Source organism: Mustela putorius, unplaced genomic scaffold (assembly GCF_011764305.1).
Source record: "Mustela putorius furo isolate JIRA1106 unplaced genomic scaffold, ASM1176430v1.1 tig00003988_pilon_pilon_pilon, whole genome shotgun sequence".
NCBI classification, from domain to species: domain Eukaryota; kingdom Metazoa; phylum Chordata; class Mammalia; order Carnivora; family Mustelidae; genus Mustela; species Mustela putorius.
In genome coordinates this window covers 17,382,640-17,408,755 of record NW_025422127.1, presented here as the reverse complement: position 1 = coordinate 17,408,755, position 26,116 = coordinate 17,382,640, and the positions used below count along the sequence as shown (strand labels likewise).

The 26,116-nt window shown below is 42.8% G+C and overlaps 1 protein-coding gene across 4 annotated transcripts in view; it reads right to left on the bottom strand.

The window, feature by feature from the left end:
- Positions 1–1,614: 1,614 nt before the first annotated feature.
- Positions 1,615–26,116, bottom strand: part of LOC101692228 (cat eye syndrome critical region protein 2) — a 175,162-nt gene continuing 150,660 nt past the window's right edge. For 3 of the 4 annotated variants that reach the window (XM_004773789.3, XM_045071600.1, XM_013046446.2), the window contains 10 exons: positions 23,637–23,766; positions 23,054–23,091; positions 22,875–22,966; positions 22,523–22,649; positions 20,344–20,732; positions 19,665–19,793; positions 18,632–19,481; positions 8,789–10,214; positions 7,296–7,407; positions 1,615–6,535 (listed from right to left, as the gene is read on the bottom strand). In XM_004773789.3, the coding sequence (XP_004773846.3) occupies positions 6,530–6,535; positions 7,296–7,407; positions 8,789–10,214; positions 18,632–19,481; positions 19,665–19,793; positions 20,344–20,732; positions 22,523–22,649; positions 22,875–22,966; positions 23,054–23,091; positions 23,637–23,766 (3,299 nt within the window). In that variant the 3' untranslated portion in view covers positions 1,615–6,529. The remainder of the gene's footprint in view (positions 6,536–7,295; positions 7,408–8,788; positions 10,215–18,631; positions 19,482–19,664; positions 19,794–20,343; positions 20,733–22,522; positions 22,650–22,874; positions 22,967–23,053; positions 23,092–23,636; positions 23,767–26,116) is intronic. The other variant, XM_045071601.1, reaches the window with a different exon arrangement.

The window sequence follows — 26,116 nt, the reverse complement described above, 5'->3', positions numbered from 1 at the left end:
GCCTTTGTTTAGTGCGGAATTCATGTCACAGCAGGAGTGGTTGCAGCTGGGAATCCAGAAGTCAGGAATCAATCTCTTCATGCATTTTAAGGATGTGATACTAATACGCACAGTGGGCAGAGCTTATGCTGAACAGGCCGATGTCACAACTGGCCCTGCGGCCCAGGACCTACCAGTGCAGAAGGAGGCACTGAAACACCACTTCACCAGCAGCCAATCAAATCTGGGGTTTACTAATGATTTTCACTTGGAGTTGATTTCTTAATAAATATATTAGTCAATAATAATATATCAACAGGGACACTTCAGGGGCAACTGGGTGGCTCAGTCACTGAAGCATCTGACTCTGACTTCGGCTCAGGTCATGATCTCATGGGTTGTGAGAGTGAGCTCTGTGCTCAGTGGGGAGTCTGCCTGAGATTCTTTCTCTCCCTTTCCCTCTGCCCTGTTCCCTACTAGCCAGCTCTCCCTCTCAAATAAATAAATCTTTAAAAAAAAATAGGGACAAAAAAACAAAACAAAACAAAGGGACAATCTAGTATCTCTAATACCACACAACTGGAGGCCAAGAGGGATCTGTCACATTCCCAGAAAGTTATAAACCTGCGTGAACAGAGATTTGGAAATTGGTACTATTTGTGGTAGAATTTTTACAGAAGGGGATTATTTTCATAAGGCCAATTAAGCATAAAAAGGCCAGAAATTTTGGTGTCGTAGAACTAAAACCAACTGATAGTAAGATAGCTACTTTCTTCTTTTTTTTTAAAATTTTTTCTTTATTTATCTGACAGAGATCACAAGTAGGCAGAGAGAGAGAAGAAGCAGGCTCCCTGCAGAGCAGAAAGCCCAATGTGGGGCTCGATCCCAGGACCCTGGGATCATGACCTGAGCCGAAGGCAGAGGCTTAACCCACTGAGCGACCCAGGTGCCCCATTTCTTCTTTTTTTCAAGTAAGCCCTACCACCTTAAGTGGGGCTCAAACCCACCACCCCAAGATCAAGAGTCACAAGTTCCATGACTGAGCCAGTCAGGTGCCCCAAGATGGCCACTTTATCCATTCTCTTTCTCCCCTGTAACAAAAACCTTCCTAGGAAAAGGAAATAAAAACTAAATAAATGGGGCAGGTATAAAGCAGCTGCTTACGTAGCCTTGTAGCTCCCACTTCTGGCCACATGTAATTCACACAAGACCCCAGGCTCCAGCTGCCTGGTGTCCCCTTATGATAAGCTGAATTTTTTACCTCCTGGACCCTAGTCCATCTGAGATTTTGGAAGGAGAGCAGAAGTAGTGTACGCAGTGTGTAAAGGTGTGTAACCAAGTGCTAGGGATGTGTGGGTGGTGCTGGGATGAGGCCAGCTGGGGAGTACCTCATCCTAGACATTTGTGGAACTGCCAGCCGGTTTTAGTACTGCTCTGAGGTTCCCTGCAGAGCACAGCCCAGCCTCACCTGTACAGGGCCCACCCCCACTGCCTGCCCCTACACCGCCCACCTGCCCTGAGGGGAAACGGGCTGGCCATGTTTTAGGTGGTGGTGCTGGGGTCTAGTTCAAACCTTTGTCCCCAAGATAAAAGTGACACATGGACACACACAACTCACACATATCAGAGCCTTGCTATTTTAAGAATGTACTTTATACAAAATAACCAGTTCATATGGAAATAAATCTACAGACCTCTGAGGATCAAAAAGCTTTTTAAAAAGTTCTTTTAAAAAATTATCCAAACACACAATATTGAACTAACTATTGAGGTAAGTGTCGCTCTCAGTGAAACAGGGAATCAGCAGACCACGACAAAATATACACAATATAAAAATAAATAGCATTCCCCTTTCCAGTACTGGCCAGGAAAGTTCACACGGCTTTTGCAGCAGGAGCAAAGAATCCCTGACACTGTGTGCCGCAGGCTGGTGGAGACTGGCCTGGGCTCCCAGGAGCTGTGTGCAAGGCAGGAGAGTAAGGTACCTGAGTCCTAGCTAGGGAAAAAGGGTCACACGAAGGATACCGAATGGGGTTCAGCATTTCAATAACTTAACTCAACATCCACACCCCCTGTTCCCAACCCCATCCCACCCTTTCCAAAAACACGCAGGACAATTAGTTGGCTATCAGGCGTTTCTACTTAAAAGTTCAGTCAGTCCCCTGGTACGCAGTGAGAGATAAAGACGAGCTGGGGAGACAGCCCCTCTGAATTTCTGGTTAGCAAAGACCTACAAAGCAGAGACAGGTAAACACCCAACCTCGAGACAAAGCTTGTGTCACAGCTTCATATAAGAGATGACATGCAGAAATGTTCACTCAAGTTCTGTTTTCCCAAATGAAAAGCAGGGCAAGGCTTGGTGTCCTAAGGCTCCATATTACAGAGTCCAACCCACTAAAAAAGGAAAAAGGATTTCTTATCATGCAGCAAATCTCAATCACATTCTTAGTTCCTAGTCAGTTATGTGAGCCCAGGAATAAAAGCCTCTATGTGCTCAACCCAAATTCCCAGTATTCTCACTAGAGTGTTGAACAGAAAGCTATTAGCCGGGACTGCATTCCAGAAACCCCCGAGGTGGAACAATCATTAAACTCAGACACACACGGAGCTGACTTCCTTACTGGAGGTCCATGCAGAAGCTAGCAGGGGTGAGCGGACTGACAGACAGTCACAAGGTGGGGGCGGTAGCAATAATGCTCGAAAACTCTAAGCCTTCATTTCTTTGAAAGCATGTCAGCATTCTGACACTATGTAACTGTCCTTGTCTTGGGACTGCTCAGGTAAGACTTGCTGTGAAATTTCAGATTAGGTAGGTCTTAAGACAGTATATTATTTATAGATTTGAATTTTCATTAAAGGAAAAAGGGAGAAGGAAAATCCCACCAAGTGGTATGGATCGAGAGCTTGTTTCTGACATCGGTGATGACCACAACACTGGGATTTCGCATGTTTTGGACAGCACTTTGCATCCTCTTTGACTCCAGGAGTTGCCATAAATGATAAGAGACACATGCCATGGGGTAAGACACCTATTAGTAATGAGAAGCATTTCCAAGGTCTGAGCGCTAGGCCCCGGTGAATCGACACTGAAAGCTGCGGTCTGAGTGAACAAAGGTGCACACACCCCCTACAGATCTTCAGGTATTCAATGAACATAAACACGAAGAGGAGCATAACAGAGTTTTGTCTTCTGAGAGCTTGGGCTCAGCAGGAATAAAAGAATTGTGACTAAGAAGCTCATGTGCACTGACTGAACCAAACCAGTGTGATTAAGGAGAGGAAGAGTGGCTTTAATTTTATTTTTAGAAGGTGGGACGAAAGAAGTTATATGAACAAGAATCTTCACATTTTGCCCTTACTCTTCACATGTATCTACCATAATAAATTTCAGCCAACAACTACTTTTTAAAAGAACAGACTCTGAGGGAAAAACAAACAAGAAACCCAAACCAGAAACCTTTCAAAAAGCTTTACTTTTCTTTCTGGGGTGTTTATTCCTCCTGGGTCTTAGGGGAAAAGATCCTAACTTATTAACAATGCTAATAAAGGCTAGCCAGGACTGTTCAATCAGACAGGTGTGCGAGTTTCCTCATTTCCCGTGGAGCCCAGCTCCCTGCTCCTGGGGACTCCTGAGAGCTGACCCGAGGACACCATGTGAGAGTCCTAGCCCGACAGCGGACCATTTTTAGGACCTCCTCACACACTACTTTCCAGTTAAAACATATCACACACCACCACCCCCTCATGGAGAAGAGGGCAAATGGATCTGCATCTGTTTAAGACACTTGGGTAGAGAAGTGCCAGAGGACAAAGATAAGAGAGAAGAATAGGTCCTGCTTGGGGGAGGAGTGCTCATCAGGTCCCAGCAGCTCCATGGTCACATGTGCTCCTGCAGTCTTGCAGCTCCTGACTGCTGGTACCTGTAATGAAGGACCCAGCTCCCACATGGGGCACAACCAGGTTGGCAAGTCTGCTGTTGCCCTTGCTCCCAGTGTTATGATACAGTAGTTCAGTTCTTGATATTGTTCTTCCTTAACATTTTCTAACCTCTCTATATACGAAAGAAGGCAGGCTCAGGATAAAAGAATTGACTGATTTCTTCCTATATTGTTCACAGCTTTTCTCTAGGAACAGGTAACGGGGTAAGGGGCTGGGAGAGGAGAAAAGATTACCTCGAACGGGGGCTGGGGCGGGGGGGGGGATGGGCACAGATCAGCCCAACTATTGCTTATGGTCCACTCCTCCCCACACCCCAGGGTCCTTTAGCACAAAGCAATGCCTCCAACCTCAGCACCAGAGGAACAGGTCCTGTGGCTACTTATGTTAGGCAGCAGCCAAAGGCCTCTCTCTCACACCAATGTTCATGTGAGAAGATGAAGGCTGTCGGCGGCAGAAAGCTCTGGGTCTAGACCGACTCTAACTAGACCTGAGCCAGCTATCAAGACCAGTTGGTCCTTCTCTCCTCCCTGCTTCTACACAGACACAAAAACAGGAGGAGTAATGCCATCGGCCATGTGAACTTATCCTAGGCTCAAGAGCTGAACCATGTTCTTCCTACAGGGACAGCACTGACCTCTTCATGCTTTCAAACCAGATCATGCCAGTGACAGCTTTCTAACCAGAATTAGGACCAAATGAGAACACAGCCTCAAAACTCATTCCACTTAAACACACATCAAATTTAAAACTGGAGTCTATTACAGAAAAAAAATCTGTGTTGTTGCACATCACATCTTAAAGGCTCCTGTGTTCCCTACGCAACTCTCAATCCTGCCTGAGCCATAAGCCACAGTGCCAGCTCAATAATCTTTCCCTTATTTGTATGAGTTTCCTTTACACCGGAGCTGGTGTCTTGGGTTCCATCTCTATAACATGGATGTTTGCAATTTGTTTCTTTTCCTAAATAGCATAGCACAGCAAACTTTAAACATGATAGTTCCATGTTTCATCAAGGATGCTGGAATTGGAGGGAAAGATTCTAATGGCCCCTCACAAGGCTGAATTTGTAAGAAACTAGGGCAGATTAATATTATATGGAAGCTTTTCTACTATCCCAAAGACATGCTTAAAAATACGCTATTCTTTACAAAAACCTGTTAATTTCAGGGCATTTTTCCTTAGTTCCCCCCTCCCCCTTTGTGGTATATTCGAAGTTTAAAACATAGGAGTCCTAACTTTGGTGGCATCTCAGCTAAAATCAAATACAGAATGCTAAACAAGAACAATCCAGTGTAATTCACTTCTAAAACCATAACAAAGTAATTTAATACTGTAGAATTGTTTCCTATCACAGATATGATGAATGATTTCCAAGAACTTGTTCCTGAAAGCTATTTTAAATCACCATGACTTATTTTACTATGATTCACTTAACATGAATTAAAACTATATGTACTGAGATATTCCTAAATTCAAACTGTAAATCTATAGAATACATTTTTCCTATTCAAAACTGTGCAATTTCTTTATTGATACTAACATATACAAACCTGAGTAGTCACTTCCACAAAATGTGATTCGTGCCAGAAAGCTTTGTGTGATGTCTACCAGATCACAGGCCCAGCAGGTCTGTGAAGAGGACGATTCATTTTATATTCTAATAAGCAAATCACTCTAGTGATCCCAATTCCTGATACTGGTTTACAGCTATCCGGTAGGGCTGGTGGCAAATTGGGAAGGGCACTGCTCTCTGAAATCCAGGCTCCGGGCCACTGGATGAGAGGCAGACTGTCTTCTAGGCTGACGTTTCTGGGAGGCCGTGCAGGAGCACTCCATCTCCAAACTGAGACACTCAACAGTCAGGGGGCAGTGCAACGGTACCCTCGGGCTGATTGGAAAGAAGTCCTTTAATGAACAAAGGACAGCTAGTCACTGAAAAAACAGTGACAATTTATAAGCGTAAACTTTTCCTACCCTCTTCTCCAGCTCCCAAGAAGTATTCAGTGTGACATGATTGTAAACAGATAAGGATCACTCTAGTGCTTCGTGCCCACCACAGTTAGGACTTCCATTTCTTCCACATCCCCACCCACCCTTCCCACTTATGTACAATACATTCACCACCAACAACAAAAATTATTTTTAAAAGGCAACATGAAAATTCTGTAAACTGGACCCAGCTCCAAACACATGAATACTAAGAGAAGTCCCTTCCCCAAATATATACCTGAGTTTAGCTGCTCATGAAAGTTCAGAAGCACCACTCCATTCTTAAGTGTGACCCCCTCCCCCAAGTTTAAGATGATTTTCCCTGAACGAGAGTCTCAGGATTTAGAACAGCCATGACTAATTTCAGTTCATTTGTTCTTGACCATCAGCCAAACGAGAGATCCCCAACCAAGGACCTTTACAAGCTGGTGTTAGTCTAAGGAGTATGCTTCTAAGGCTCCAGGAAAGGCTCCAGCTCTTGGACGACGAGATGGGATGCCCTATGAAGGGGTGTGGCAGGGTAACAGGAATAGAGATGGGCAGGGATCGTTTCCCTAAATTCTCCATGTTCCAGTCTTCATGTGCAGCTTTCTGTTTCCTTGGGGTTTATTTCCTCCTTGGACTAGCTCTGAGAGACAATTAAAGACAATTAAGCAAAATTAACAATTGTGTTGTTTAAAGTAATTCAATAAGCCAAAGAGCTGTACATGTTCCTCTCCATCAGGGAAAGTGGCTTGGTCTTGTTTTAGCCATCACAGTTTACTTCCAGAGGGTGGGCTATCAGGTTCCAGACCTCTGCACACAGATCCCCAACCTCAGCTCTCAGGAGCAGTAGGCCTCCCCGCACACTAGGGGATGAAATTGATGTTGCTGATGACAATTACTTCACAGTGGTCAAGGAAGAAGGGGAAGTGAGAGAGTGTGTGGAGAGAGCCGGAACGCAGTGATTAGCACACAAGAAGCACCTGAAGGGAGCTCCTTTTAAAAACCCGAGTGCATCGTCTCTCTCAGATGAAATAGGTGGAAAGAGATAAAAAATACGAAGCTATCATATCAAAATAAATGCTAGTGGCCTATTTGGAAAAATGAAGCTTGAACAATCCCCAAACAGCTGGTTACCACAAGAAGAGAAACACATGGAAAACAAAACAGAAGCTACTTCCCAGGTCATCTTCTCATTTTTTCCCCACTGTGGAATCCATTGGGAGCACCGGGCCCGAGTGGCCCTTTCTCCTAGGCTGGTAGTAGGACACGAAACACTTTCCAGTTCAAGGTCCTCTATTAACAGGACACCTTAAAAGATTTTCTGAGAGTCACGATAAACTCACAATGAACATTTCTTGCTCCCTGGAATCACAACAGAAGTTCTAAGTTTTGATAATTTTTACCTGATCGAGAGGAAGTGTGGGGGGCTTATGTGGTGGAAGCTCTTCCTGGGACGCTGCTGGTGCTGGGGTCTTTGGGAACGAGGACTGTGACTGGCCTGGATGCATTTGCATTCTACAGCCACAAGAAAAGAGCAGTTAAGAATGAATGAAGACATACTAATTAGAAAGGAAAGAGATACTTCAGTTAAAATCTCAGGCAGATACTGCCTTAATTATTTAGGAATCAATCATGGAATCGATATGAGAAGAAAGCAACATTTTGTAACTCCAGGTGTGATGCAGTCAGTACATGATACCACCTAGGAGGGCTCTTGACATGGGTTTAACTGGACTCCAAACAGGAGGGAACAATGAGAAGAATCCAAAATCTGGGACATCACACGTGAGAACTTGCCTCAAATCTTTGGAAAACAAAATGGAACTAAACAAAGATAGAATCCACGCTGTAAATTAAGAGACTAAACAGAGCAACCAAATGTTAACCTTACATGAATCTTGGCTGGCGGAGGGGAGATAAAACAAACACAGCTGTAAAAGACATTTTGGGGACAACTGGAGAAATTAAATAAGGACTCTACATTAAACCACTATCACTGCTATTTTCTGCGGGTGGAGTAACAGTTTGATATTGTGCTCCGGGAGAATTTCATTATCCCTAGCAGATGCATGCAGTCATGAAGTCTGCAACTTCCTTCCCAATGGTTTAAAAGAAAAGACAAGGAAACAAAACAAACATATTTAGTGAGGTATAAAATTAATATGGCAAAATGTTAAATGTGGAAGAGGTCTTGGAGGTAAGCTTAGGCTGGCACTAAAAGGGGCACATTAGTGCTTAAGTTGGATGGTACTGGTTTTGAGATTAGGCTTCATAACCTTAATGTAAACAACTTCATTTAAACATCTTTTATATACTACATATTTGAAAATCTCCTGGTTCACAGATCACCTCACTGAGTCTTAAAAACATCATTATTTGGAAAATTCTCAACGAGACTGTATTTGACTTGTTTTAATTCTGGATAAACCCGTTTCTTTATTCAGTGTTAGGGGGAGAAGTGAGAGGTAAGGGATAAAACCTGAACATTACAGATGACCTCCCTCAACCTCAAGGTTTGAGAGAGACATATTTTACCTTGACCAGAGTATCTGAACTTAGCAGCAATGTGGACACCTCTGCTTATGGCTCTCCAACTGTGGTTCTGACGTTTCCCGTCTCAAAACTTAACTGAACAGTCATTTACATGCCAGTTCACTTTCATGAGGGAAAAAAATGCCAAAGATAAAATCGGACTCTAAGGCAGCAACATTTCTATTAAGTCTCCAGCAAGGATTCCCATGCTTTCCTTAGACCCAGACCATTAAAGGTTATCACCTTCATTTCTAAGGCCATTTTTCTTTCTAAAACTAACATCTATTCTTTTCTCAGGAAAAAACCAAACCAAAACAACCCAACAAAAAACAAAAACCAAAAAAACCATTTAATGTAATCTTACCCTGATGGTCTGTACATTTCCTGGAAAGGTCCCCTTATTCCACTTCCAGTGCCAATTTGTTCCATCATTACAGCTTGAAAGTGACCCAGGCCCTCTTCTTGGCAGCGATAGATGGGGCCTTCCTGAGAGAGGCCGTTGGGCTGGGCAGCCACTGAATGGTGAGGCGGTTGAGCAGTCACGGGGGAAGTGTAAGCCCTGGGCTGGAAATGACTGGTGGGCCTCTGAGGTGTGTAAGGAGGCCCCGTCTGTAGCATCACGCCATGAGGCTGGAAAGTTGATGAACCAAATCCCATCCCTGAACTCAGAGGTGGAGGAGGAGTTCCATAAAGATACTCGCTTGCTGACAATGAGCTTTGCCGCTTGGTAGCTGCGTTATGGTTGTCCAGGTCTAAAAACTCTTTGGGACTCTCTGGCCTCTCCACAGATTCATCTAGCTTGTCTTCCTCTGGACCAGGATTCTGCCCATCAGTTGAGACTACTTTAGCAGCCACCGCATCCATTTGGGTTGGGGAAGTTAAGGCAGCATTCAGTGTATCACAGCCTTGCAGATTAGTCAAGGTGCTCTTATCTGAGAAGAGGGGCCTTGATGGGGGGGCTGGATTAGGTGGTGGGAGCCCACTTGGACTTCCTGGGGGATGAAGATGTCTCTGCCAGTCAGAAAAGCCCTGTGGACACGGATAATAAGGAGTTCGCTGATAGTGATGGTAGGAAGGCTGAGGTGGTGACTGGTAGGAATACCTCATTGCTTGGTGGGGGCGATACTGGGGAAAGACTCCAGAATGAGGGTTGTTAGACTGAAAGCCCCTAGGGGGGAAATGCTGAGGATGGGACACTGAGGGTTTACTTCCCATCACAGGGCCCAAACCTTGCAGGCCTGGACTGATGTGGTAATGTGTAGCTGAATTTGGGTATTCCAGGCCAGGCATGTACAAGGGGGAAAACTGGCTTACAGCGCCTCCCATCAGACTGGGGTCTGTGTTGGGAGGTGTGGCTGGGTTCTGCCTTGTACATGGGATGGTTTCTGGTAGCACTTTGCCTTTGGGGCAGAGTGGCTTTTCTGAACCACTACCACCAAGGCCTTTCCCTTCTGAGCCACAAGGGGATGCTTCAACAATCAGTCCGTTTTCGGGGAGAGCCACTCTCTCTGCCAGAGTGGAGAGGTCTCGCATACACCCCTGAGAGGCTGGACTGGTAGAGCCACTCTCTGTGGGCCATGTGTTCTTGCTCTTTGTTGCCTTCCAGTTGTCGCCAGATTCTGAGGAGTTGCTTTTGAGCTCTGGGCCCTCTGTTTCCCTTTCTTGTGGTGAGCTCTGCCTGGTACAGTCAGTCTGCAAGGGAGGTGTAGGGTGAGGTAGCTGTTTGAGGTACACCCCCTCTGAAGCACCCATGTTTGGTGGTTTCTCCTCAAGCCCAGTCAAGGGATCTGCTGTAAGAAAAATGCAGAACAAAATAGTAATTCAGTAGCTGAAATGACAATACTGATGGGGATGGGAGTGAAAAGAACATGAAGGCAGTCAGGGACAGGTGGGGCTGAGGTGGATATATGGCAATTCAAGCATCAGCTAAAACTTTTGAGTCCCTGAAAGGATTCATGATGTTGAGGCCTTTGTAAACTCCTCCTTATAGACCAGGAAGTAAGACCTAGTACATCTATAGCTACTCATAAAGTCTGGCAAAGAATGGAGATGTCCCTGCCTCTCTCTTGCTGTGCTGTGTGAGCCTGAGGTAATTCAGGTATATGCATGTCCTGTATGGAGATCAATAAGAACCAGAACATGATGGATCTATATCAAGAGGGCTGCCTCCTGACGTCTGCGCCATCAGAACGTATGTTCCACAGCAGCACGGACTTTGTTTCCTTCCCCATCAATCTTAGTACTTGTACACAACAGAAATTTACAACACACAAATAAATTAATTTACTAGACTCAAATGCTTAATTACAAACTCAGGATTCTTTACATTGTTATTGTGTCAGACCAGAAATATGGTCTTATTTTTTTAATAATTTTTTCAAGTAGAACAGAGTTGTTGCTCAGGTGTGATCTAAATACAATTCTAAAAACGGATGTAAAAACAGATCATAAAGACAAGATTAAAGATTCATACATTACAACTTTTAAAGACCCACTAAAATCTCAGTCAACTAATTAACTAGTGCTGGTTGAAAAATCAAAGGTAAAAGTTATACAACAAAATTTAAATCTATACTTCTCATTATTTTATCAACATAAAACATGGAAACTAACAAACAGACTTATTCACAGTTTCACCAGAGGGTGAATTCCAGACCCCATTTGAAATCAGTATTAGACTGATTAGCTAGACCTGGTAGTCACAAAACAGGCCTTCCCTCAGAATGAACACCGCTGAGCAGGGGCGCTGGGTGGCTCAGCTGGTGAAGCATCTGCCCTTGGCTCAGGTCCTGATCCCAGGGTCCTGGGATTGAGTCCCAAATCGGGTTCCCTGCTGTGGGGAGCCGGCTTCTCATTCTCTCTCTCAAATGAATAAATTAAAAAAAAAAAAAAAAAAAGAAAGAAAGACTAGGTTGGGGAAGATGGCAGGGTAGGAGGATCCTAAGCTCATCTCCTCTCATGAATACAACTAGATAACTAGGTAACACCCATATCAGTATAAATAACCAAGGAAAAGACTTGGAAGACTGTCGAAACAGACTCTCCATAGCTAAATGTAGAGCAGAGGCCACATCACAGAGGGTGTGAAAGACAGAGATGTTGTCAGGAGCCAAGTGGATCCTTGGGATTGTCCTCTGTGCACCAGCACGGAGAAGAGGGCAGAGGAGATCCCAAGACAGGAACCCCAGGTATGGGGGAACTGAATGGGTAAAATCAATCTCTCTAACATTTGGCTTTGAAAACCAAAGGGGCCCAAGAATCTGGGGGCTTATTAACACCTTATTAAAACTCAGTGGGGGTGGGCGCCTGTGTGGCTCAGTGGGATAAAGCCTCTGCCTTCAGCTCAGGTCACGATCTCAGGGTCCTGGGATCAAACCCCATATCAACCCACATCGGGCTCTCTGCCTGGCAGGGGAGCCCGTTTCCTCCTCTCTCTTTGCCTGCCTCTCTGCCTACTTGTGATCTTTGTCAAATAAATAAATAAAATCTTAAAAAAAACCCCACCAAAAAACCCAAAAAACTCAGGGGGCTCAGCTTTGTGAGAGCCAGGATGGTAGAGTCCCTGCCCTTAAAGAGACAGTACAACAGTGCCATGGAGATTGAGCATAGAAGCAGCAGTGTGAAAAATACCTGACATATGTGGAAAGGAGATTTATTTACTAATGAGTGTATATTGGAGGGGCAGGGATCTTTGGGAGACCTCTCTATGAACAAAAGACCTGGTCAACACCATTTTCCTCCTCTGCTCCCAGCCTAGATAGAGGGACAACTGCAGGAACCAGTGTAGGGCCAACACTGGTTACATAGCAGAACAGTTTGCCCTCCCCAACGTTTGCCTACAGAAATATCCTCTCCATCCAAGCCTGGGCAACTGCAGTGCTCTTCTGCAGTGGACTGATGCAGAGCTTCCTGGCCCTCCATGGGCCTGTTCCCGCATTTTCCTGTTGACCTGGCACCTTCAATATGCCCTTAGCTGGAGCCCACCCAAAGCGGTGCCGCAAGCCTGGAGAGGTGCAAGCAGCCAGGAAAAGGACCAGCACCCCACCCCTCCAGAGAGACTCCTTCCCTGGAGAAAAGGGAAGATAACCACACGTAATAGTGCCATTGAGGCCCCCCGCACTGGGCAGGGGGCAGACAGCTATTTTGACTGAAAGCCACCCTCACCAATGGAAGCTTCTCGGAGGACAACACGGGAAAGCACCCAGAAGTCTGGTGCTACTTCACCTCTGGCAAATGCCTGGTCTGACTCAACTCAAGCCCAGGGTGGCACCAGATTGGCCCACTAACAACACAGGGATCAAACCCTGCCTACAAAAGGCAGAGCCACTGCACATGACTGGACTGAAGGCAAATGTGGTTCAGTCACAACAGCAGGATGCACACACTACACACAGGAGAAACCCCTGAAGTGCCAGGTTATGAACAGGGGATTGCACTGCAGGGCACTATAGGACCTCTTCTTCACAAGGCCATTACTTCCAAGAGCAGAGGACACAGCTGATTTTCCTAACACACAGAAACAGACACAGAGAGTCAGATAAAATGAAGAGATGAGGAGTATGTCCCAAAGGAAAGATCAGGGCAAAAATCACAGCAAGAGAACGAAATGAAATGGAAGTAAGTAATATGCCTGATAGAGAATTTAAAGTAATGGTCACAGAGATCTTCACTGGACCTGAGAAAGGAGTGGGGGACCTCAAAGAGACCCTCAAGAAAGATAGAAAACAAAAAAAGAACAAATCAGAGATAAAGAACACAATAACTGAAATTAAAAATACACTACAATGGATTAATAGTACACTAGAGGAAAAAGAAAGAATCAGAAACTTGCAAGACAGAATGCGATTAAACTGAATAGGTGAAAAAAAAAAGAAAACAGACTTAGAGAACTCAGTAACAACCATCACATGTAATAATAATGACATTATATGGATCCCAGGAGAGAAGGGGGGAATAAAATCATTTTGAAGAAATAATAGCTGAAAACTTCCTGAATCTGGGAAGGAAACAGAAATCCAGATCCAGGAGGCACAGAGATGCCCCAACAAAATCAACTCAAGGAGGTCAACATGAAAACACACAGGAATTAAAAAGACAAAAATGTAGTGAGAAGAATTTTTAAAGTAAGAAAGACAAAAAGAAAATAGTTATATAAAAGAGAAACCCTCTAAGACTATAAGCTCATTTTTCCACAGAAACTTTACAGGCTAGAAGGGAATGTGAGGATAGTGCTGAAAGTGCTGCAAGAAAAAAAACACCAGCAGCAAAGAATTATTTATCCAGCAAGGGTAGCATCCAGACTAGGAGAGTTTCCCCGACAAACAAAAGTTTGGCACCACTACACCACTACACCAAACCTATCAGAAATGTTAAAGGGAACTCTGAGTGGGAAGGAAAGACCATAAGCAGGAATAAGAAAAGTAGGAAGCACAAAAGCAGTAAAATGATCTAGAAAAATCAGTCAAGTGATTCATAAAATAAAAGGATATGAAGTATGACTCCACATGCCTAAAACCTGGGGGAGTTGTGGAGGCATGATGGCAATAAAGAACAGGTTCAAACTTAAGTGACCATCAGCTTAATACAGACTGCTATATGCAGAAGATGGTATATATATATCTAATAGTAACCACAGATAAAAAACCAGTAACTGATATGCAAAAAATACAGAGAAAGGAATCCAAGTATACTTGGATTCACTATAAAACACCAGCAAACCATGACAGAAGAGAAGAAAGGAACAGAGAACTACAAATATATCCATTAAACAAGTAATAATATCACCATGTACATACCTACCAATAACTATTCTGAATGTAAATGGACTAAATGTTACAATCAAAAGATATAGGGTGATGGAATGGATTAAAAAAAAGAACCTTCTATATGGTGCCTATGAGAGACTCATTTCAGAGTGAAAAACATAAGCAGACTGAAAGAAAAGGGATAGAGAATTTATCATGCAAATGGATGTCAAAAGAAATCCGAGATAGCAATATTTATAAATTTGATTTTATATTTTATATTTTTTATATTTAGATAGATTTTATATTTTTAAAATATTTTTATTTATTTATTTGACAGAGAGACAGCAAGAGAGGGAATACAAGCAGGGGGAGAGGGAGAGGGAGAAGCAGGCTTCCCGCTGAGCAGGGAGTCTGATGTGGAGCTTGATCCCAGGACTGGATCATGACCTGAACCTAAGGCAGCTGCTTAATGACTGAGCCACCCAGGTACAAAAAAAACTTTACACAAAGACTATAAAAAGGAAAAAAAGAAGGACACTACAAAATCATAAAGGGAAGATTCAAGAAGAAGATGTAGCAATAGTAAAATACTTATGTACCAAACAGGGAGCATCCAAATACATAAAGTAGCTAATCGCAAACATAGAGATAGTAATTGATAGGAATATAGTAATAGCAGGGGAATTTCACACCTCACGTATATCAATGGACAGATCATCCAAGCAGAAAATCAACAAGGAAGGAATAGCTTTTATTTTGTTTTTTAGAGTTGGGGAGAGGCAGAGGGACAAAGAATCTTGGGTGAGGTTTTTTTTTTTTTTTTTTAAGATCTTATTTATTTGAGAGAGAGAAAACAGAAACAAGTGGGGACAGAGGCTGAAGGACAGGGAGAAGCAGACTCCTTGATGAGCACAGAGCCTGATGCTGGGCTTGACCACAGGAACCTGCAATCATGACATAAGTCAGAGGCTTAACTGACTGACCTACCAGGTGCTCTTTGACAGAGAGAATCTTAAGAAGGTTCCATACCCAGCAGTGAGCCTGACACCAGGCTCAATCTCATTACCTGAGCTGAAATCAAGAGTCAGATGCTTAACTGACTTAGTCACCCAGGTGTCCGGCCAGCGGCTTTCTGAATGACATACCATCTGGATCTAACAAAAACATTCTAAACATTCCATCCTAAAACATCAAAATACATACTCCTTTCAAGTGCATACGGAACATTCTCTAGAAGAGATCAAATGGTAGGTCACAAAACAAATCTCAACAAATTTGAAAAGACTGAAGTCATACCATGCATCTTTTCTGATCATAACGTTATCAAACTAGAAATCTACCACAAGAAGAAATCTGGAAAGAACAAAAGTACACGGAGGTTGGGACACCTGGGTGGCTCAGTTGGTTAAGGGTCTGCCTTCAGCTCGGGTCATGATCCCAGAAACCTGGGCTCCCTCCCACACTGGGCTCCCTGCTCAGCTGGAAGCCTGCCTCTCCTCCTGTCCCTCCCCCCACTCATCCTCTCTCTCTATCTCTCTCAAATAAACAAATAAAATCTTAAAAAAAAAAAAGAACAGATATTGTTAAGATGTCCATGTCACCCAAAGCAATCTACAAATTCAATATAATCTCTATTAAAACACCAACAGCATTTTTCACAGAAATAGAATTAAACTTTGTATGGAACCACAAAAGACCCCAAATAGGCAAAGCAGTCAGGACAAAGAAAAACAAAGGTGGAGCTGTCCCAGTCCCAGATATCAAGCTACAGTACAAAGTGGTCATAACCAAAACGGAATCATAGTGGCACAAAAAAAGACACATAGATCAGGGGAACAAAACAGCCCAGAAATGAACCCATAATTATATGGTCAATTAATCCTTCACAAAGGAGGCAAGGATATACAATGTGAAAAAGACAGTCTCTTCAACAAATGGTGCTCAGAGAACTGAACAACCACTTGCAAAAGAGGATAGACAGGTCTCCAGACGCAATGGAAACAAAAGCAAAAATTAAGTACTGGGACTACCTGAAAATAGAAAGATTCTGCAGAGCAAAGAAAATAATCGATAAAACTAAAAGGAAATAGGTTAAGACATTTGCAAATGATGTATCTGATAAAGGGTTAGTATCCAAAATATAAAGAACTGGTAGAACTCAACAACCAAAACCCAAATAATCCAATTAAAAATGGGCAGAAGACATGAACATGCATTTCTTCAAATAAGACATTTAGATAGCCAAAGGACACATGAAAAGATGCTCAACATCACTTATCATAAAGGAAATGCAAATCGAAACCACAATGAGATATCACTTCACACCCACCAGAATGGCTAAAATAAAAAAACCATAAGAAAATAAAAATGTTGGTGAGGATGTAGAGAAAAATGAACCCTCGGACACTGTTGGTGGGAATGCAAACTGGTGCAGCCACTCTGGAAAATAGTATGGATGTAATTCAAAAAAATAAAAACAGAATTAGCACTAATTCCACTACTGGGTATTTATCCAAAGAACATGAAACACTAATTTGAAAAGGTTTATATGCATCCCTATGTTTACTGTAGCACTATCTACAATAGTCAAGATATGGAAGCCTGTGTCTACTGAAAGATGGATGGATAAAGAGGTGGTATGTATACACAATGGACTATTACTCAGCCACAAAAATAATGAATATTGCTATTTGCATCAATGTGGATGAAGGGTGTAGTGCTAAGTGAAATAAATCAAAGAAAGACAAATACCATATGATTTCAGTCATATGTGAAATTTAAAAAACAAAACAAATGAACAAAGAAAAAGACAAACCAAAAACCAAACTCTTAACTACAGAGAACAAACTGTTGGTTAACAGAGGGGAGGCAGTGGAAAGATGGGTGAAATAGGTGATGGAGATTAAGAGCACACTTATCACAAGGAGTACTGAGTAATGTATTGAAGTGCTGAATCACAGTAACTCTGTACGTTAACTATAGTGGAATTATAGTTTAAAAAAAAAGTATTAGTACGTAGCTAAACAAATAAAAATAAAAACTAATTCTGAGTTCTAGGCCTACCATCAATTTTAGATGGACTATTCATATCTGATCAGTCTTCCTTTTTTAAAATGATTTTATTTACTGAGAGAGAGTATGAGTGCAAATAGGGGAGGGGCAGATGGAGAGATTCTAAAGCAGAGTCCATGCTGGGCACAGAGCCTGAAGCAGGGCTTGACCCCATAACCCTGAGATCATGACCTGACCCTAAATCACGAGTCAGATGCTTAAGTGACTGAGCCACCCACATGCCCCTCTCCATTCATATATTGAAAAAATAATATACATGGTGGACATCTATCCTACAAACAAGCACTAATTACAAATAGTATTCATCTTCTCAATATTCAGGTTAATCTCTCACCCTTTTTAAAGATTTTATTTGCTTATTTGAGAGACAACAAGAGAGTGAGAGAGAGCGAGCGAGAGCACAAGCAGCGGGGAGGAGCAAAGGGAGAAGCAGACTCCCAATGAGCAGGGAGTACAACATGAGGCTCAATCCCAGGACCTGGGGATCATGACCTGAGCCTAAGATATTTCTAAGAACTCCCTTCAAGCTTTGCTTCTTAGTAGCTATAAACATGTGTCCCAGGAATAGAAGAATGGGAATAATTAGACTTTAAGTACTGAAAACTTATCCTATAATGATAATTTTTAAGAAGGTTATTTTTTAATTTTTTAAATAAACATATAATGTATTTTTATCCCCAGGGGTACAGGTCTGCGAATCGCCAGGTTTACACATTTCACAGCACTCACCATAGCACATACCCTCCCCAATGTCCATAACCCCACCACCACCCTCTCCTGACCCCCCATCCCAAGAGGGTCATTTTTAATGGCACTTTGATGATGTAGTGGTTGAGAGCATGGATGGTGGATCAAGTGGGTATGGATACAAATCTCAGCTCCATCACTTACTAGCGAGTTGAAGGCAAATAGCTTTGTATCTCGGATTTTCCATCTGTGTAAACAAGTGTAATATAACAGCAGCAAGGGGTGCCTGGGTGGCTCAGTGGGTTAAGCCTCTGCCTTCGGCTCGGGTCATGTTCTCAGGGTCTTTGGATCAAGCCCCACATTGGGGTCTGCTCAATGGGGAGCCTGCCTCCCCCGCTTCTGTCTGCCTCTCTGCCTACTTGCAATCTCTCTCTGTTAAAAAAAAAATGCTGCAAACTCAAAGCGCATTCTGAGAACTGATTTACTCTATTTTCAAGTCTCAAGAAGACTGCACAGTACAGTAAGGACTACATCACTACCAGAAATCCTTTCAGATCTCTGGACCAATACTATGATTCACTCAACCCTGAATGAGTAGTTCAAGAAGCTAGAAAGAAGTTTGACAGTCTTGGTAAAAAAGATTTCTCATGAATTAATGGTTTAAATGTTAGACATCAGACAAAAATGATGGTGTAAATTACCTCGGTCATTCTCAGGCTCTTGTGTTTCACTGCTATCCTGTGTCTTGCCAGGGTTCCCCAAGGTAGGCTTGGGGGCTGACACACTTACTGATGTCGAGTGAGCTACCTGTGAAAAAGGGCCAGATAAATGGGGGGGTGTAGGCTGTTGGGGGTGGTAAGGCACACCTGGTGGGCAAACTCGGGAAGAGAGCTGCTGCATGGCAATCATCTCTGGGCTGTCCATCATGGAGTCCCCTCCTTGCACCCCCCGCAGAGCATGGGAAGGTGCTCCAAAAAGAGAACTTGGTGTTGGGGCTGGAGGTGGCTGTAACCGATGTCCACCAGATTTACAGGGTGGTCGCATATACCCTGAAGAAGCAACTCCATGAGGTAGAAAACTTGATTGTTCAGTCCACTGGTTTGGGGGAAGAGCAGGTCTCATCACTCGGGAATCCATCATATGACCAAGAGCTCGAGGCTGGTGAGAGGGTCCTGGCCCCATGGGGGGCTTCTCATCTGTGCCCAAGGGTCCTGTGTTTGTAGCACCATGGTTTCCATTCCAGACAGCGGTGTGTACTCGATTCAGGTACTTGTACGATCGGTACATGTGGCTGGGAGGAGGAATTTCTGAGCTTTCAGGAAAGTCTGGGGGTCGGGCTGGAGCCCCACCATGCCTCGGAGGAATAAATCCTGACTGGAATTGAGTCGGGGGATAAATATTTCCATCCTGACTAGTGCCACCCATCTGTCTAAGCTGCAAGGATCCAGAATGTGATCCCACATTACTGAGGTGTGTCAGCCCCCCACACACTTGCTTCTCCTCTGGAGTGCCTAGCCTGGGTCCTCGGTGGTTGTTAATTCCAACAGGAGGCTGGCAACAAGAAAACAGAAGGAAGCAGAGATTAGTAGATCCACAGAATAAAGTGCTTAATGTACAATAACAGACTCTAAATAATGGAAGATAATGAATTAAATTTAACCTGGTAAGAGACTGTACTTTTGAGGTATATCTGTGAAGCCCTTTGCATTTGTGTATTCTGAGTAGGCTGCTTACCTGCACGGCAAAAGGCTGATGCTGCTGCATAGGTTCTCCAGGGTGTGGTTCTGGGACCCTAGAGGAGACATATAAATTGGCAGGATCTGATCCTCGAAGAGGGCCAAATGTTCCTGGTACTGCTGGCCTCTGGAGAGCATTGAGTAAAGGCAGGAGGAGAGGGAAAAAAAGAGGAAGCACAGAAGATATTAGGTAAAAAACAAGGCCGTTCCTGCAGAATGCTAGCATATAAACTCACCCAGATTGGGGCTAGTTCTGGGGCCCAAAGCTATCTCTCCCTGCAGGACAGAAAAAAACCTGGTGTTTCTTAATCTCTTTTTCCTTAGTTCCTCTTCCCCAAGAGCCTTGTAAGCCAATTTTTCCCCAATTGCCCCCTCCACATGAAATTTTAATTGCATAGATATGCTGTATATTTTATGTACTATGTGTAGTCTGTGCTTTGTACAGGAAAAGAGTTTTTAAAATTCCCACTTCTACCTACCTTGAGAGTGCATCAGACTGACTAAAAGAAGATTTAAAATAAGAGGAAGAATGAATAAAGAAAGGGCAGGTGAGGAGAAACAAAATCATTCATATATGGAAAAATTACTTTGGAAAAGAAACTAATTAACAAGGCTTCACTTCTGTTCGAATTCACGAACTAGGGGAAACTACTGTTGAATTTTAAGCTATTCCTTACCATCTGGTTTAAAAGGGGTGCCTGGTTAGGCATCCCACCATAATGTAGGGGACGAGAAAAGCCTCGGCCATTTGAGGTGCCCAGCTCCCGAGGGAGTTGTGTGGAACTGCTACTTTGATTATCCCCAGAAGAGGAAGTTCTGCGGGCAGGCGGCAAGGACTTTCCTCCATTCTCCACAGGCTGCTGTTTCTTGCTGGGCCCTTCAGAGTCCCTGGAGCGGGTCCAAACATGGCTTCCACCGCTTCGTCCAGCCCGGCTCCGCCTTTTCTCTCGCTTTTCATCCTCTCTGATCCAAAATTCTTCATCTGTGTCTCCATCTTCACCAGGAAAATGCTTCATCATTGCCCGATGGAAACATCTCTCTAAATTATCAGACATCTTGGTATATTCTATGGGAAGATACAAGGATTGACTTCCAGAGAGAGCTTTTATGGGACATAAAAGACAATTCTCTTACCAACAAACAATAAAAGATGCCTTTTGGGTAAACTCTGGAGCTTAATTCAACTCAAGTGATATTAGGTTGTGCAGCTAAGGACACAAGGAGAAGATACTGTTTTTGCTCTAATAGGCTCTAGACTGTACGGCTGGTATCATTTTTTTAAAGATTTTAATTGCTTATTTGACAGAGAGATATCACAAATAGGCAGAGAGGCAGGCAGAGAGAGTAAGAGGGAAGCAGGCTCCCTGCCGAGCAGAGAGCCCGATGCAGGACTTGATCCCAGGACCTTGAGATCATGACCCGAGCCAAAGGCAGCGGCCCAACCCACTGAGCCATCCAGGTGCCCTGGTATTAGATTCTTAACTTAAACCAAGACAGATTTAATTCTTCAAGGCTAAATCACAGCATTATTGAACACAGTCACTGAAGCTACTAAGTTTTGTCTTTTTTAAAAAAGACTTATTTATTTGAGAGGGAGAGTGAAACTAGGGGAGGGAGCGGGAGAAAGAGAATCTTAAGTGGACTCTGCTGAATGCAGGGCTGCATGCGGGGCTTGAGCTCATGATCCCCCCCCACCTTTTTTTTTTTTTTTTTTTAAGATTTTATTTATTTGGGGCGCCTGGGTGGCTCAGTGGGTTAAGCCGCTGCCTTCGGCTCAGGTCATGATCTCAGGGTCCTGGGATCGAGTCCCGCATCGGGCTCTCTGCTCCGCAGGGAGCCTGCTTCCTCCTCTCTCTCTCTCTGCCTGCCTCTCTGCCTACTTGTGATCTCTCTCTGTCAAATAAATAAATAAAATCTTTAAAAAAAAAAAAAAAGATTTTATTTATTTGACAGAGATCACAAGGAGGCAGAGAGGCAGGCAGAGAGAGGAGGAACCAGGCTCCCTGCTGAGCAGAGAGCCTGATGCAATGTGGGGCTTGATCCCAGGACCCTGAGATCATGACCTGAGCCAAAGGCAGAGGCTTAATCCACTGAGCCACCCAGGAACCCTCATGACCCCTTAGATGATAACCCTAACCCTGACCCAGAATCAAAAGTCAGGTCCTTGGGGCGCCTGGGTGGCTCAGTGGGTTAAAGCCTCTGCCTTCAGCTCAGGTCATGGTCCCAGGGTCCTGGGATTGAGCCCTGCATCGGGCTCTCTGCTCGGCAGGGAGCCTGCTTTCCCCCCCTCTCTCTGTCTGTCAAATAAATAAATAAAATCTTTAAAAAAAAAAAAAAAAGTCAGGTCCTTAACTGACAGAGACACGCATGTGTCCCAAAGCTGCTTAGTTTTTAAGCTAAAGCATTTGAGCTACTGTATAAATGAGTACACGTTTCTACACTTGGAGCCATACATTCTTTGTAATTGGAGATCTACTCTGTGGACTTCTCAAGATGATTTAAGAATCTAGGGTCAATCTGGTCAGTAGTTAGCAGTCTCTGTTTAAGGAAGTGCAGTACGATCTAAATCCAGCCTGGTCTCTATAATAATGAAAAATAACCTAAGCCCAGTTAGCCACTAGATACAATCTTTTGTCACATAGGATAGACGTGGTTTTGGCACATGTTGTGTAAGTAGTCAGAGTGGCCAATCCCATGGCTTTAAATGTACATTTTGTTTACAGTCTCAGTGAAAGGTCTAAATCCTTTTTAAAAGAGATGCACTTCTGTTTTTGTGTATTTCTAAAAAAGAAGGTATTCTGTTCTTGGTTGATATGGATAGTAAGTGTATCCATAGCAAACTCCTTCCCTACTTACCACTACTTTCCCCATTATATTTTCGACAATTCCTGAACATAGTCTTCATGTCATTTACAAATTCCTCCTTGGTACAGTATAAACCTCCGTTCAGTTTCTTCTCCATGCTTGAAATATCCATGGGGACCTAAAATAAGACACACTAAATTATAACACGTTGGAGAAAAAAACACCTCCTAGTCCTTATGAGGCAAGGAAATCATACCACTATGAGATGCTCAGGAGCCCAGCATATACTACCCAGCAACCCTGATTCTCAAGGAATAACAGGTGAACTTTAAACAAAACCAGCAACAAAAGTCAAGAAAGAAACAAACACCATGGTAAGTATAACTGCATAGGTAGCCTCTACCTTAATAATCTGGTAATAGTTTGGGGCATATGATTCATCCACAGGTTCTAAAAAGGGCCAGGAATCCTTGTGAGCCTTTACCACATCTAGAACTGAAAGCCAAAGAAGAGAACTTAATTAACGCACTCACAAAGGAGTACTTCTATCAGAGATAATAAAGGCTGAGAATGGGAACTGACCTTTATACATGGCAGTGAAATCATCATCCAACTCAAAGCTGTGAATCACAAAATAAGAAATAATAACTTTGACCACCTTCTCCTTAGTTCTCTTAATTCAATCACAGACACAGAGCTGATTATACCAAGGTTTGGAACAGTTTCAATAAACTGTCTTTAACGTAAGTCTGTAACACTGATAATCTCTAGAAAATAATTATGAAGATGAAGGTTAGCAAGCCTAAGGGGGAGAAGCATTTTCATCATCTGTAAAATGATGGAGCTGCCTTAGATGATCCACAACTTAATTTATGATTCTATGATGTTGTTTATTTAGGAGCACATTATTTCCAGGATTTTATTTTACCCTAATGAATATTTTTGTAATCTAAAGAATAATAATATATCTATATTTTAAAAAATAATAATATAGGCATAGAGAATAATAACAAAGGCATAGAGAAGAGCAAGAAGCTCATGAACACTGAATATTACCTGCCACACAGGACTGTTTTAAGAATTAAATGAGAGAAGTGCTTAGCACAATGCCACAGTGCTTCACCAATGTTCCTGGTTACTACTGTTAGTATCATTAAATACTCACAGGTCTTTAGTCTTTTTTTCTTCTCTCATGGGGGAACTAGGGTCCAGATGGGAAAGTTCTGGGGGGAGCTCCTTCCCTTGGGCCAGCAGCCATGCCCTTTCTTCCCTGAGCTTTCTCCTCTTTGCTCGATCTACAATGAACACAGGGCATTATGGTATAAGTGAGGTTAAGCACTCTTTAGATGATAACATGTTTGTTAACCATTTTAGAGAAGAAAGAAATAAAGATCACCTGTATCATAAGATTATTTTTGCTTCTTTTGCCATCTCTTGGTATTAAGGATGATTCTATAGATGGAATACATTATGAAAAAATATAAATTTGTGGGGAGCCTGGGTGGCTCAGTCATTAAGAGTCTGCCTGCAGTTCAGGTCATGATTCCAGGGTCCTGGGATCGAGCCCACATCATGCTTCCTGCTCAGCGGGAAGCCTGTGTCTCCCTCTCTCACTCCCCCTGCTTATGTTCACTTTCTCCCTGTCTCTCTCTCTCTGTTAAATAAATTAAATCTTAAAATATATATATATATATATATATATATAAACTTGTGGAGCCCATTTCCTTTATGCATACTAGCTCAAGGGCTGGAAGGGATGAGGGTGGTCTGGGATGGAGAGGGAGGAAAGAGCAAGTCTGAAGAAAAATAGAATTAGAAGAAAAAGGAAAAAAAAAGTAAGACTGAATGAAGATATCCTTCTCTGAATACCTGAGGCCTTTCCAATCTTTCTCTCAGAAAAATAACATCTACTTTTTTAAGGACCAGACTCTCAATCCTAACATACACGGGATTTTATATGCATATCTAAGCTCGCAAATTTGGTATTTACAAAGGCATCCTTGCACACCAATTGTCTTTGCTCTTTAATCCACCCCTACCACTGGCAGCTGGCCCTTACCAAGCAAGGGGTAGTCATAAATTTGGCTGGGAACAAGGGAAAGATGCCAGCTGGAATTGGCAAGGAGCTGGAAGACAGGGATGATTTTTTTCTGGCTCACAGCCATAGCCATGAGAAACACACTTGGCATTCCACTACTAGCCTGATGGGACACTCAGTGCCACAAGGGAACCGGAAGGTCAGGAGTAAAGAAAAGAGGCTGGGAGATAAAGAGCACTGTCAGACAGAAAGACATAAAAATGGAAGGGAGAAGCCAGGATACCTCTTCTATTTTCTTCCCTGAGGGACAGGCTCCATATATGTCCCCTGCTAGGAGCATGACATGACCCTGCTAACTATTCTCTGTCTAGTTCTGTTTGACTTGTGTTTTTGTTTTTACATTATTCACTTATAAACTTAAATCTATATCTACTTTAATTAGTCAAATGCTATCAATGACTTACAATATTGTTTTTTAAAAAAATGATTTCAGGATTAAAAAAAAGTGTAACTAAATTAATGAATATCCATGAACCTAACAAACCAGCAGATTTTAACATTTTTGCTTTATTAACTTTAGTACAGTAGTTCTGTCTAGTTGGTTGCAATTTTTTGCATCTTGTAAATAGTATTATAGTACAATTCTTTTGACATGCGTTCTAGTGCACATGTGTGAGTTCTCTGGGATGCACACCCAGCAGTGGAACTGCCACAGTGCTTTCCAAAGGGGTACAGCTATTCTTTCACTAGTGGTGTGAGTTACACTCGCTTGGTATGATAAAACTAGCAATTCCGCCAAACTGGGAAATACTGATGAAGAATTTTGATGCTTTCATTTGCATTTTCCTGACTGGAGTGATACTAAACATATTTCCATGTTTACTGACCATTTAGCATCCTCTTGTGTGAATTTCATGCTTATATACTTTGTCCTTTTCCTTTGGATTGTTCCATTTCTAATGGATTTAGAGAAGTGCTTTAAGAATCTGGAGAATATGTCTTTGTTGGTTATGTGTTAAAATTATCTTCCACATTGACTTGTCTTTCCACTTTGATTACGGTGTTTATGTTATATGTAAGTTTTAAACAATTCATGTACTCAAACATATCAATCTCCATCCCTTTGTAGCTTGTGCCTTTTGTACTTAATACACTCTCAGCGCAGAGTATGCTCAAATTTCTATCTTCCTCTCCCTCTGCTCCTCCCACCCAATAAATACAAATCCTAGGGGGAAAAAAAAATCCACTATTGCTTCTGCCTTTTTTACTTAGCTTCCAAGAATTCAGGAAAAATTTATTGCTGTAACTATTTTACAGTCTGTAAAAACTCTCTCTACGTTTTCCCCATGAGAACTCATTCGTGAGCTTGCTGTGTGCTAGAGACTACCTGTTTTTATTTAACCCTTCTAACAAGGTCTGCATAGTCCTAAGTGATCTGACCCCTGGCTACCTCTATGAACTCATTTCCTGCCCATTTTCCCCTTACTTTGTTTACTTTGGTCCATACTGGCCTCCCCCTGCATATTCCTTCCTCAGGTCCTGTGCACCTGCTATTTCCTCTCCATTCCCCCATCAGATGTTCATATGGCACCTTCATCCACTTCATT